Source organism: Colletotrichum lupini, chromosome 6 (genome assembly GCF_023278565.1).
Source record: "Colletotrichum lupini chromosome 6, complete sequence".
NCBI lineage: Eukaryota > Fungi > Ascomycota > Sordariomycetes > Glomerellales > Glomerellaceae > Colletotrichum > Colletotrichum lupini.
The window spans coordinates 5,172,688-5,186,928 of NC_064679.1; the positions used below are offsets into that span (position 1 = coordinate 5,172,688).

Sequence of the window (14,241 nt, forward strand, 5' to 3'; positions counted from 1 at the left end):
TAATAACTATAATATAAATCCCTTATTACCCCTCGTTAATAATATTATTTATAGTTCTATTTCTTTAACTTTTTTTATTTTATAAGTAACTTCTACTTTATAAGTAACTTCTATTTCGACCTTAGTTTTATTTAAGCTTAATAATAGCCGCTACGTATAGATCTTAATTAAGTTAACGTTAAAAATCTACTATAATTTATTAAAAGCCCAGTTCTAGCTAATTAATAAATTAACTTTTATTTAATCGTTCTTAATATAAAGGATTCCTTACTTAAGTAGCTTAGGAGCTTTATTAACGATTAGTATTAATAAAAGATTATTATAACAGTAGTATAGCTATAGGGATATCGATTTTATTATTATAAAGCCGACTTTATAATACGATAACGAGGGGATTTAAGATTTAATATAGGGTATTATTAATAATAAAGTTATAACTAAAGTATTAGTAACGGTTATAATTAAAGTATAAGAGAGGCTTATTCTACTCGAGATATTAATAAATAGTATATAAATAAGAGAGGTTATATTAAATAATAAATTACTTTATATAAAGTAGGTTAAGTTCGGTCTTTTTTAGCCTTTTATAAACTAAGTAGTACTATATAATAATAAATCTTAACGCTTTTCTTAAGTAGTAAGTACGTATATTACTTACTTAAGCTTTTTAATAATTATTAATACTAAACTTAATAAGTTAACGAGAGCTTTACTTAGTAAAATTAACTTTATAAGCTACTTTTTAGTTATTAACTATTTATTATATATAATTTATAAAGAACTTTAGATCTATAATTAAGTTAAAAAGGTAGTTCTTAATCTCTTTATAATTACTTTTTATTTAAGAGGTTATTTTAATATTAAGGTTATAATATTATTTAATTTAATAATTTACGAACTCCTTATACTAATTAAAATAAGTCTTAAGAATATAAGTAATTAAGAGCTCTTACTATTCGAACTTCTTAAGTATTAACTTCTAAGCCTCGGTAAAGTCCCTTTTTAAATTAATATAAATTATAGACTTTTAAATTAAAAAAAAGCTAACGTAAGTATTTAGAATCTTACGGGGCCGGCCGATAGTAATTAGTTTTTTTAACAAAGCTCTTATTAATAATTTAGTAAAAACGGGGTCGATATAGTTATTATTAATTACTTTATTATTATTAATTACCTAAGAGCCGTTAATATAAATTTATTACTTTTTAACCTTATAAGTAATATTTTTATTAATATATTATATATAGATTTGTTATTACGTATCGGGCTAGATAGTAATAAGGGCTTTTTTTAGTACTTTTTTAAAGTTAGTAATAGCGACGATGGGCTTATAGGCGTTAATTTAAGTACGGAGGTTTTTTAATTAACTTAGAGCTTATTTATAGGCTTAGTAGTCCTCTAAGTTAATAAGGTAGAATATTATATTAAAAGTCGTACCTATATTAGCTACCCTAGTTACGTTTATAAGTAGTATTTTAAAATAATTAGTTTTATAAGTATTATTTAGCAAAATAATATTTAAAAAGAGCTTTTATATAACTTTATAATAAGAATAGGTTTAAAAAAGGCTAGTAATATAGCTATTAAGCTATCGTACGAAGTACTTAATACTACGCTCTTAAAATAATATAATAAGGGCCTAAGTAAGAGTATACCTCCCGAGGCTTTATAGCCGTATTTTTTATATATCGTTCTTAATATCCTTATACTTAAATAAGTAGTCTAAATACCTCTTAAATATTATAATAATAACTTTACGACTACCCGTAGTTATAGTTTAAAAAGCCTAATTAATTTCTTTATTTTATTAAACTAAGCGCTTATAATAAAAAGGATAAGTAATAAGATTAGTAAAGGGCTCGTAGTTATAATAGTTAACTTATTTTTTTTTTTTTTTTGCCTTTACTAATTACTCGGGCGGTTCTTAATATCAATTATATAGTATTAATATATAGTATTAATAAATACTCTTACTATCTTAATAGACTATTTCTTTTAAATTTTCTAACTTTTTAACTTTCCCTCTTATAAAGTTTATAACTACGGATTATTAATAATAATATTAAGTGCCTAACGCTACTACCTTATAAGCTACCTACTTAGCTAAGTTTACTACCCTCTAAGTAATAGTAGCTTATAATAGTATAATATTAGAGATACCCTCATTACTATTATTAAGAATAATACCGACCTTTTTATTCCTAATATACGCTTTTAACTTTAACTCGTATATATATATATATATTTATTACCTCGTTTTTTTTATTAAAATCGAAAAACGCTTCCCTCGCTATTTATTACTATTACCTTATTACTATTACCCTATTACTATTACCTTATTACTATTACCCTATTACTATTATTATTATTATTACTATTGAATTATTTACTTTAAATATATATTATTAAAATACCGAGACGCGTAGTTATTATCGACCCCTAGGGCTTCTTTAATAACTAGAAGTTCGATTTTATAAGTATTATATTAGAGGACCCCGAACTATAGTACGACCGTCTTAAGGAATACGGATTAAATATTATTAACTTAAAGATCGGAAAGATATATATTGATATAGCTATTACCTTAATAAGTACCTAGCTTATATAATATAATAACCTCGAAATACCTAACCGATTTTAAAATACTATTAATATTTTAAAAACGTAGTATAAGAGTAGGTTAGGAAAGACTAAAAGGGATATTCTAGAGTTATTAAATAAGGTAGAAAGTAGGGGGTAGTTTTTAGCTATTTAGAGGGCGATTAATATGTTACGGCGGGATTATTAGTATTTAGTGACGGCTACGGCCGGCTATTATTAGTTATGAAGTTTATTACGTAATAAAGACACTCGATATTAACCCTAATAGACTAGCTTACTCGTAAAGGTAAAGATGGCCCCTAATAAGGCGGACCGGACCCTAAAGGGATAATAGTTAACTTATATTTTAAAATACTAACGGTCCCCTTTAGTTTTTAACTTAACGGCCTTAGCTACTTATTTATAATCCTTTTTTTTTATAAATATTTCTTAAAAATACGTAGAGCTCGGTAAATTATAGCTACTTATATTATAATAGAGGTTAAATTAAGAAAGAACTTTATTATAATAATTAAAAACGTGGTACTTAATAATTATAAATCCTTAAGCTTTTATAAAGGAAGTAATATTTATAAAAAGATCTTTATACGTATCGTAATTATTAAAATCTTTAATTAGTAATTCGAGAGGTATTATAACGTTAGTAATAGTAATAGTAACGTAATAATAGTAGTAGTAGTTTAGTTAAGATTAATTAGTTATAAGTAAGTAAGTAGAAATTTATTAAGTTTAATTAACGGTACGTAGTAAAAGTAGAAGTAAAAGTAGAAGTAAAAGTAGGTAAGTAATAGAAAAATTTCTATTACTTACTAGTACTCGAGGCGGGCTATAGCAGCTAGTAGAATTTTTTTTAATAGTAGCGTATAGTTAAAATAGCCAAACGATATAGTTAAAATAGCCGGGTTTTTAAAAATAGCCTTTAATTGCAATGGCAGATCCCCAGTTCTTTCGGGTGGTCCAATCATACTAGCCACAGGGAGCTTCCCTGCCTCTGTTTTCTCTCTTTCGGTTTCTCTAAATCCTCCCACCGGCTGGATAATAGCGAAATGGCCATATAGTAGGTAGCATTTTCACGGAGACTGCGTGCTGGGTTCAGATTTAGCATAGCACAGGAGACTGAAAAAGGAATTAGTGATGGCTCCGTTCCCGTTCCGGCGACCCGGGTCTGCACAATACCCGCAAGCAACATTCCATCAGCCTCTTTGCCCGCTATTTTGGTGCCACAGGATGCATCAAAAAAAAAAAAACGAAAACAATGCGAATGGGTGGAATTCAACAATCTCGGGGACCGGGCTATATATACTCTAGCTGCGCAGCAAAAGTGTTCCAGCCGCGTCGACTTTGCGTGGTCCGCCACGTCGTCAGTCCACGCAACGTCGGTGGTAGCTTGTGAGAAGACGTTGGGCTGCGTCGCGGCCACGTGGGGTGGTCGACTCATCACCTCTTTCTTTTCGTTTTCGCCGTTAGCGACGATAAGACGTTGGCGACATGAGAGACAACTCTGAAAGAGTTCAACGGTGCAATGTGAAGTTTGAACCTTGATATCCGCACTCGCCCTAAGGCGTTACAACTTAGAGCAACCAAGGATCCCGGTCAAGGGATTCTCGTCTCCACCTACCGGCCCGGACAGAGCGATCGGAAGGATCCATCCCCATGACCTGGACGCCGGGCCCGGATGACATAATTCCCACCCGAGACCAGTGTACCACTCAAAGAGCCGATCCGGCATGGCTTGCCTCATCCTGAACATCAAGAATAATGATGTCGGCTCATTACCCGTACAGCGTATCCTGTTACGCAAACCCTCGTATCACATTCCAACACACGTCACTCTTTTATATCCTTCATTCTTTTACTGGCGGTATCGCAAGAGACTCTATTCTCCTGCACTTGTCTGCTTGAGAAATAGACCAAAGTAGAGGAAAAACTAGGACACCGAGTAACACATTGATGATTTCTGCCCTGCGTCAAGTCGCACTTCTCCTAGTGAGAACTGCACGAGCCATACCATGATACATAATCCCCAATCCCCAGGCCATCATTTCTCGTCATAATTGTACAGATATGTATCACACAGTTTCGTCTGTGAACATCCCTTTCCAGACCTTGTTCTCCCCTAATCCTCACACTCCTCCCATACCAAACACTTAGTTCTCGCCATCCTTGCGATTTCTTTTGAACAAGTTACTCAAGAACTTCCGCTTCGAGCCCGACGTGGCCTTGTCTCTGGTCGATGAGGACGCGGAAGAAGCAGCACTATCCTCACTAAGGAAAGTTCTCATTCCCACGGCGTCGTCGCTGTCCGTCGAACGACTCGAGATCGTGTCTCTTCTACCATTCTTGAGCTCAGCCATCGACGCCATCTTACCCAAGAATCGGGAAGGGGCGTTGGCTGATCTTGGAGCATAAGCAGAGCTTGTCGGCTGATTGACACGCTGCTGGCGCTGATCGACCAAAGGTGCTGCGACTTCCTGTCAGTATTCAGTTCGACGTTGAGGCCGTGGATAAACTTACTGGGACGAGGAGACATCGCCGCCATGGACGCTGCGGGACGAACTGTGCGGTCTCTTTTGATAGAGAAGTCGGCTCGAGTGACGTAAGGGTCGAAAGTCGTGTCAAAAGCAGACGGCGAAGTGGTGTCAATCGGCTTCAGGACCGGGATGGGCGGCGGCGGTCGAGCGGGAACGTAAGACTTGGCAGGACCAGGACCAAAGTCCACGTCGATGAAGGCAGAGTCAGGAGCCTCACTCTTCGGCTGGGGCTTCGGCGTCTTGGGCTTCGGGATCGAAGGAAGCGGCTTGTTAGGCGCCGGAAGAGGAGGCGCGTTGAAAGGAATCGCCTTCATTGACTGCACTTGGCGAGGGCGACGAGTAGGCGTATCGACGTCGACTTCCTTGTTCGGCGTCAGCGGGCGGTGAGCCATGGCAGCGGAGCGAGGCGACAAGACCTCTTCCATCTCGCGGTTCAACTCGTTTCCGATATCCGTGATGAGTCTCGAAGTTGAACGAGCGACGGTTCCAGTGCTGGCAGCGGATGCTGCGCGGTCGGCGCTTGACGCCGTAGGAGCTGGACTGGGGCTCTTCATCGTGCTGAGCCTCAGCGGCTTCGGGTATGCCTGGGATGCCGAAATTTGAGGAAGGCTCGGGACAGCCCTGCGTCTTCTGACGTGGAGAGATGGAAGCTCCGAGTTGCGAGAGGACTCAATGGCCTCGGTAACAGGGTCTTTGTGAGCCGGCTCTGGTCGTTTGGGAAGGCGCTTCTGGCGGTAGTACGCGGCAGTGTCGGCTGAGGTTACTGAGGAAGGAATGTGAGGGGAAGACGATAGGTTCCTGGTGACAGAGCTTCGGGAGGGCGGGAGAGGATCTTGGGCCCGCATGCTGGAGATTCTCGAAGAAGCTTCCGGAGCCGAGATCTCGGTAGCCACATGGCGTGCATACTTGCTGCTGACCTTGGCATAGTCGCTTTCCAGGCTTGCAGGAGTGCCTTGAATGGGAAGTCGAAAAGAGGCGGCTGTCGACACAGATGTGGCTGTACTCACATGAGATGCAGTCGAGTAGCGATCGTGACGGTCCACGGCAGATCCAGTCGCTTGCGATGAGAAGTTGCTGATTGAACTGGATGGAGCTTCGGAGTATCTGTGATCAGCAGTATCGTCAGTTTCCTCATGAACGAGATGAGACTGGGCAGTCTCTGAGCTTGGAACGTTTGAGGTAGCTTCGAGGACAGGTGAGCGATGTGAAGCTCTTTCCTGAGAGTGAGCGACATGGGAAGGAAGGTTCTCTGGTTGGCGCGGGGTCAAACCCTCTCCATTCTCAAGCTCACTGGTCGTAGGCGCCAGCAACATCAAGTCCGTAGAAGAAGGGCGACATCCAGTCAAAGGATGGTGAACTGCAGTGACAGCACTATCCTGTGAGTAAATGGAAGAAGTGTCTGCAATATCAGCTGCGTCATCTGAGATGCTTTGGTGAAATGTCTCATCTTCAACCACTGGTGTCAGAGCGTCGTCCAAAGTCTGTTGAGTCTCCTGTCTCCGCGTGACCATTGGCGCAAAGACCTCAGTCTGTGCAGATGCCGGAGAGTTGCTCAAAGGGGACACGTTTCCAGTAAAAGGTATTTCATGTAAATGCTCAAAACTGAGAGGCGATACATTGTTTTCGTCTCTGTAACCCGTGGCTGTCAATGTAAACTGCTGGCGATATCTTTCATAAGAAGTTGCAGAGCCATAGCAAAGCGGAGACGCTTCTGTCATTCTACTTTGTGCACGACGTGCAGGTAAGCTTCCTTCAACACTAGTTGTGGATAATGACATAGGTGCAGTGGTTCTTCGAAAAGAAGCATCGGGCGAAGCCACTTCATTCGATGCAGCCTGCGTGAAATCGCTGACCCGACGATGACTTTCAGCAGGGAGCTGTTCGGCGTTGCGAGGGTGAGGAAGGGTAGCCGTGAGCGCATCTGTCGGCTGAGCTTCACTGGAAGCTCGGTGGGAAGCAAAGCGCAGGGGCAGTGGAGTGATAGAAGCTCTGTCCATAGGAGATGCCTGAATCATTCCGGGGCGAGATAAGGGCTTCGCCTCACTGGTGGTATCAAGGCAAACACCAACAAAGCAATCTTTCTCTTCTTCAGCCAGGGGGGTGGAAGGGTCATCGAGCAGCAACCTTGTTGACTGCACGAGACTCTCATATCTGGCCGCTGCGGGACGATCAAGTAAGAATCCATCACTAGATGAACGATAATTGTGGTCAGAGCCGATGAAAGAGTATGAGTTGCTGTGGAAGTGAGCAGGCATGAGTGGAGTAGAAGGGCCAAGGTCCAAAGGAAGAGGAACGAAGGACCTTCTTTTGCCAACATCTTTGTTCTTTGATGACCGACCCATCTTGGAAAACTTGCAGTCTTTGCCATCGTCCGGCAAGAAGTTTCTCTGAAGGCCTGCGGGTAGTTGCGGGAGCAAAAGGAACTCCTTGAAGTCTTCTGTCCAAGCCCAGACCACAGCAGGCTTGCGAATTGTGCAGTCGACTCCTTCCCTCTCTGCCTTGGCTTTGGCAATGTAATATTGACGAGTGTACTCCATGGGAGCTAGACGAGGCGGAGCATGTCGAAACTCGGGAGGGGCCTCGTTCTGCCCAAAGTAGACGGTAGGGTGTTGAGGCTGAAGTAGATACAGAGGGACACTCGTCGAAAGGGACGGGGATATCAAGTTTGATGGGCTTCGCAAGGATGATGCGTAGAGCGAATCTCGCTCGCCTCCGGAGATATTTCTGCCGCGTCGAGCCACCGCCTGGCTGAAATCAGATCCAACCCGTCTCATTTCCTCGGGAGCAATGGGGTTGGAGATCTGGGATCTTTCGATTCCTGCGCTTCGCTTGCTGCGTAGCTTGGTAGCACTAGGGACAACTCTAGTGGGAGTCTTTGGGCGCAGAGAGCTGCTGGACCGGGTCGTACGAAGAAAGCTCCGAGGCGCCGTGTCGGTTGGGGTTCCAGGGGGTAGGCCGAATTGGTCGAGTAGTTCTTTGAGCGTTGGGAGCTCGGGGACATCCCTCTCTGCATCAGATGTAGCAATGAAGTTTGCAAAAGACTTGACTTTGTGAAGGATGTTCGAGGGCGTTCTTGGTCGCTCCACTTGGGCGGAAGGCTTAACGGGTTGTCCTTTCTCCTTCGAAAGCACCAATGCCTTGTCTATATCCTCTTCGTCTTCAGAGTCGCTTTCCCAAGTATAGATAGGAGTGCCGTTCTGGACCTTGGCTGGCAGAATGAGGCCGTACATGGCAAGCTGGTGTTTCTCCCATCCCTTTTCCAGCTTGATATAATGGGCCAGTGGGTGTTCTTCAAAGTCAGTCTTGGACAGTTCTTCAGAGTAGCCCAAGACAGGAGGCTCATCCAAGTCGCAGGCCCATTCGCGGCCATTGGTCTTTGCGCCCGTAATCTCGCGGCCTGGGCATCCCGCCAGAAGGGGAGTGGGAAGAGGCGGAGGTGGAGCTGGGGCCGGAGTTGGTCCTGGTGAGCTGCCCTCGATTTTGGAAGGGGGGGCTTCCATGGCTAGCTGGTGAGCGGTGTTGAGGGAAGTGTTGGTTCGGTTACGTCGAAAGAGCCTCGAGAGCGGAGTGGATCGATCAACTTCATTGATTCCTGGAGTCGATGGACGGGGCTGTGACTGAGTAGAAGGAGGAGTCTGGAGAGTAGTGTTCGCAGTGTGTGCAAGTGAGTGAGCGGAATCTGATCGATAGCGTGAAAGCTGCGAGCTCTTGCTTTCCTTTGGTTTTGGAGCCATTGTTGCGCTGGAGGCTGGAGCACAGCTGGCAAATGGAGGAGCTTCGTGTAAGATAATCGATGGATTGGACAGAAGCAGCGAAGCAAGTCGGAAAGCTGGTACAATGAAGCCGATAGAGGATAGTGTGATCCAAGCAGGATTCTCGTTGTTCAAGCCCCAAAACTTTGGTCGAGCAGGGAGAATCTGCACCAAGATCAGTCAGTGTTCGAGAATATGGTAAAAGACGGAACATTGGTGACATACTTTCTCGGTCTCAACAACAAAAGAAAGGCGGCTACCCAAAGCCTTCCAATATGGCCAATCGCGGAGTAGTGCTGAAGCTCGTAGAGGAACAATGTCTGATGCGAGGGGCGGAGGACCAAGAGATGAGGTTGTTAGTGTATGAGAGGATGAATGGGAGGAAGTGAGAAGCGTGGTGTTTGTGGTAGTTAGAGAAGCCAGAATGGAAATAATTCTGTGGGAGGGAAAATAAACAGTGAAGCGCGTGATGGGCAGGCGCGTCGGGCAAAGGGAACTTGAGAGGGAAGGGACGATGGTGAACTCAACGCACAGGCCTGCCTCAGGGATTAAAGATGATCGGTGAGAAAATTCGGTCTGTGGACATTGGCAACGTGAAAGCTAAGGTGGATTGGTCTATATAAAAACAAACCTGCTCAACTAACCACGTAGTACAATGTGTCACGAGTTATGGCACGCAGCAATGGGCATACGGAGTGTGGTAAAAGTGGCTTAACTATTAAAGTGGAAATAGACAAAAGGAGAAGGTCTATATATACAATATCTAAGATAGACACGTGATTTAGCACGTAAAGGGCACTTTATAAGGTACGATTACTATCCCTATTACGTAACACACCCCCTAATTACTACTACTAGGGAGCTATTATACCTAAGATAAAATCTCTAAATACCCTTATAAAGGCCTAATTTAGTCGAATATAAATAAAAGAAAATTAAGCGTAAGGGATATGCGTCTTTTAAGCCGCGTTTATTATAAATATATCCCTTTATTTAAAATAAATAGAATCCTAACTCGGAATAGCGCGTATTCTACTACTTTTAATATATAAATTACTAAGGGCAAAGCTACCTAGCCGCCTTACGTATATTTAAATTCTTATGGCGTTACTTAGCTATTAATTTTTTTTTTTTAACCTCTCGTAGTTATTATAAGTACCCCCGTTTATTACGCGCGCGCGCCTACGCTATTAAATCGTTTATTAATTTTATTCTAAATATAAATATCTAATATATCCGGAAGTAATAATAAGTTTTGCGTAATTTCTATAATACCTTTTATATACGTATTGTGCGGTTTATTAAGAGTTTAGATAAATAATAATATTAACGAGCCCCTCTAGGTCGTTACCCCCCCCTACGACCTCTTACTTACTTACTAAGGCCCGGCTACTAAGCTCTCCCTCCCTAGCTAAGAGGATATCGAGGCTACTAATTAAAATACTAAGGACTTTATTAAGTTCGAGGCTCTCCTTAATAGCTATAATAAGGGTAATAATAAAGTAAATAATAATAATAAGAGCTCTAACGGGCTTTTACCTATCCCCCCCTTAAAGTTTAAAAATAAAAATAAGATTAGTTCGGATAATAAGCCCTTTAAAAAGGGTATATTATATACTTATTATTTTAGGAGTTTATATTTAATATTATTTTAAGGTTTAAAAAATATAAAGCTAGCTCTTTTTAAAAGGGTAGTAAGAAGTAAAAAAGAACGCTAAGAGGCTAAGGTACCCCCCGCGGTAAGTATAGTTCTCTTTATTATTCTAGGCCTATTTAATATATACTTAGTCCTTAAGAAGCTTAAGGAAGAGGCTCTTAAGGAACGGGAGATCTAGTACTTACCCTATTTTAAAGTAGCCTTTTAGTATATTAATATTAAAAATAGTAGTTATTATTTTATAAGAAGTAGTGGCCGGTATACGCGCTACTTTAATAGCCGTTCGGCTAAAGAGTATATCGATATACTAGTCGTCTTATAGCTAATAGCCTAGGCCCTTACTAAGGCTATTATAAGTAGTACTCCCTCTTTTATAAGTATATTATCCTTTTTTATCGTTAAGAAGCGTATTTTTAATTATAGTTTTAATAAGATATTACTAAGCTCTATAATATCGTTTACTAAATATATAATAACTAGAGGATATACGAGAACTATATTGGCTTCTATATAGAGGACTTCCTTAACGCGCGCCCCCGGTCCTCTCTCGTACTTATTATAGTTATTTATAACTAACTTCTTATTATACTACCCGCTTCTATACCCTAAGTTATTAACCTAATAATCGTTCCGGCTCTTACGCCCCCCGCTACCCCCGCTATTCCTAGTTTTATAAACTTCGAGGTACGTAAGACGCATTTCCTAGTATATATACTAACCCTCCTTTTTAATAACGCTATGCTCTTAGTAATTACGTACTTCGTAAACTAGGAGTTTAAATAGTAAGTACAAGCCCGGGTCTTATTTCTATATACGTATACCCTACGGGGTAAGGTTATTTTATTTATTTTAGGCCTCCGGGCCGCACTCTAGGTTCTGTCTATCGTTTACCTTTAGGTATTAAGTTTTTCTAAGCGTGGCCTAAATTAATTATTTTTAATTATTTTAGCTATTTATAATAGCTTCTTGCGTATTATAAAGGTTAAGAAGTGTACAGAAATATTCGAACTTAACTCGTAAAAGGTTTTTAATAAGTCTATTTATTAGTATGTTTTTTATTAATATATAAGTAACCTCGAAGCTACTTCTAGCGTGCTTTTATCTTAGTTATATATTCTATATATTAATATAGTAAAGTCGAGTAGCTATTCTTTCTCCTTCCCCTACGACGAGTCGAATCGTTTACTAATTATCGTAGTTAACTAACTATACTTCTCTTAAGTCAAGGGCAATGTTTTTAAAAAGGCGCTTTAGAGCTATAATATCTTTTGCGGTTTCCTTAAAATAAAGAAGCTTAGCTTCGGTAGTTAACGTCGTAACCGTCGCTTAGTATACTAATTTTTATTAAATTAGGCCGCTAAAAAAGAATATTATATATCCCTAAAATAATCGTCGTATTACCTTATTATTTATAAAGCTAGTATCTCTAGCTAGAAGTAATAATTACGTACTTAGTATACTACCGTAATAGAGCATAAGATATCTCGTTATATAAAGATATTAGATATAGTAGTTAATTACTTTAATATAAGTTGCGCTTAGGTTAGTTAGGAACCGTAATAATTATAAGTAAGTAAAAGCGACGTCTAGTCTAATTATAATAGCTATATAAAGCACACTCCCGACCTTTTCTTAATAGCTCTTTATTTCCTCTTTTATTACCTACCCCTCGTTTAGTTTAAACTCTTTTTAAAAAAGAGGGGTAGCTAGATATAGTAAATCTATAAGGTCGAAGCGCTTAGTAACTCGCTCGATATATATATCGTAAATAAAGTAAACTTTACGAGTAGTACGGTCTTATAAAATCCGCACTCTGAGGAAGTAATTAATTAGTCCATTCTCTTTAAGGTTAATATATTCTTTTATACTATTAACGATCCCCTAAGCTACCTTTCGGTCGTCTCGATAGTATAAAATAATAAAGTTATCGACGTAAAATATTAATATTACCTTTTTATTTATAGTTTAGTAAATATAGATCTCCTCGTAGCTATATATTATATTTATATTATAGAGTATAGAGGTAAAAGTTTAGAACTAGAGAATTAGTAAGTCTTAGAGGCTATATAGAGCGCGTTAGAGTTTGCTTACTTTGCTAATAACTTTATATCCCTCTAGGAGTTTAATAATTACTAGCTTCTCGCTCTTAAGAGGCGCGTTAAGGAATGCGTTAATAGTATTATACTAGTCTACCTTAAGGTCGAATTAGGTAGCTATTATTATTATAAGCCTAAAGGCCTTTATAACGAGCGTCGAAGCGTACGTATTTTATAAGGGGTTAAGTAGTTATATATCCCCCCTTATATATATACGTACTTTTACTTTACTAACCTCGTTATCGACGTCGTGCTTATAAATATATACCTACTTTAATAAAAGTAGGATCTCTTATTTAGGATTACGGTCGACCTCTTTTTATATACTAATATCCCTTAGCTTTTTTATTTTTACGTCTATAATATCCCTAAGTAACTTCTATAGTTACGATAGGAGATATTTAATATCGCTAAACTTCTTTAGTAAGCTCTAGAAATTAACTTTAGTAAGTCGTAGTTTCTAAACTCCTCTAGAGCGCTCTAAGTAGGTCTTATAAACTACTCCTTTTACTACTTAATAGAGTATTATATATCCTATACTACTTTCCTTTATAGCTTTTTACTAATTAAGTATAAAAGTAGAGAAAAAATAGTCTTAGAGACGGTTATAATAATCGCTATCTCTTATATTCGAATATAAGAGCGTTGTAAAGATATTACTATTAAAGCGTTATAGAGGTTTACGGGCCCGGTTTAAACGTCTAGGACCTAACGGAGCTTTACTTAGTACTCGATAAGGCGGTTCTTATAAGCTCTGTTCTTATATAATAATAAAGGTTTATTATAAGGGTTCCTTACTAACGTTAACTTTAGTATTAGGAATTACTTCCTCGCGATCAGTACCTCGTTTACCGTATACTCTAACGTTTTATTAAGAGCTATTAGGAATTAAAAGCTTAAGAACCTCCGTAGTATATATAAGCGCTCGTAGGGAGGACTATAAACTACGCAGAGCCGTTTATAACTTAGTTATTATATCCCCTTTTTTACTCCTACCCCCGAGCTTACGTAAGGGGGTTATCTTAAAGGTTAGTAATAATAATAAGACTATATTAGCCTCTTTAGCCTTATTTACCGCACCCTAGAGTACGTCTATCGGTTACTTAGCGTCCTAAATAATTAAAAATCTAATAGTAATACTATCCTCGACTATAGAGTTATCTTAAGTACTAGTATTTTTAAAGTCTAGATCTACTTCCCTAAGTACTCGAATTAACTTATCGTTAGTATTAAAGAGTTCTTATATCTCTTAGATTACTAGATTTACTTACTTACTTACGATAGCTTATTCCTTATATACGGGATTATAAAAAACTTCTTCGTTAAACTTAATATTCTTTATAATAAATACTTACTTAAGCGCGGGTACCTAGACCTTATATAGGTTATGCGTTTCTAATATATATCTAACTAGGTATCCTATATACCCATAGGGAAGCACTTTAAACTCCTTTTAATATATACCCCTCTTACGATCTTTATAAAGAGGGTATACTTAGTAGCTATATACGTAGAGGTTACCGAGATACGGGGTAACTAGTTTAGAATCCCGTACTTAGTAACCCGTCTATTACTAGCGTTAATACCGCTTTTACTAATTAATT

General features: G+C 39.1%; 1 protein-coding gene across 1 annotated transcript; it reads right to left on the bottom strand.

The window, feature by feature from the left end:
• Window positions 1-4,748: 4,748 nt before the first annotated feature.
• CLUP02_13005 (uncharacterized protein) lies at window positions 4,749-8,866 on the bottom strand (the record flags this gene model as incomplete). The annotated part of the gene is made up of 2 exons (XM_049291963.1): window positions 4,749-5,062; window positions 5,116-8,866. 2 exons carry the CDS (start codon window positions 8,864-8,866, stop codon window positions 4,749-4,751), a joined length of 4,065 nt encoding a protein of 1,354 aa, XP_049149109.1.
• Between the last annotated feature and the right edge of the window lie 5,375 nt (window positions 8,867-14,241).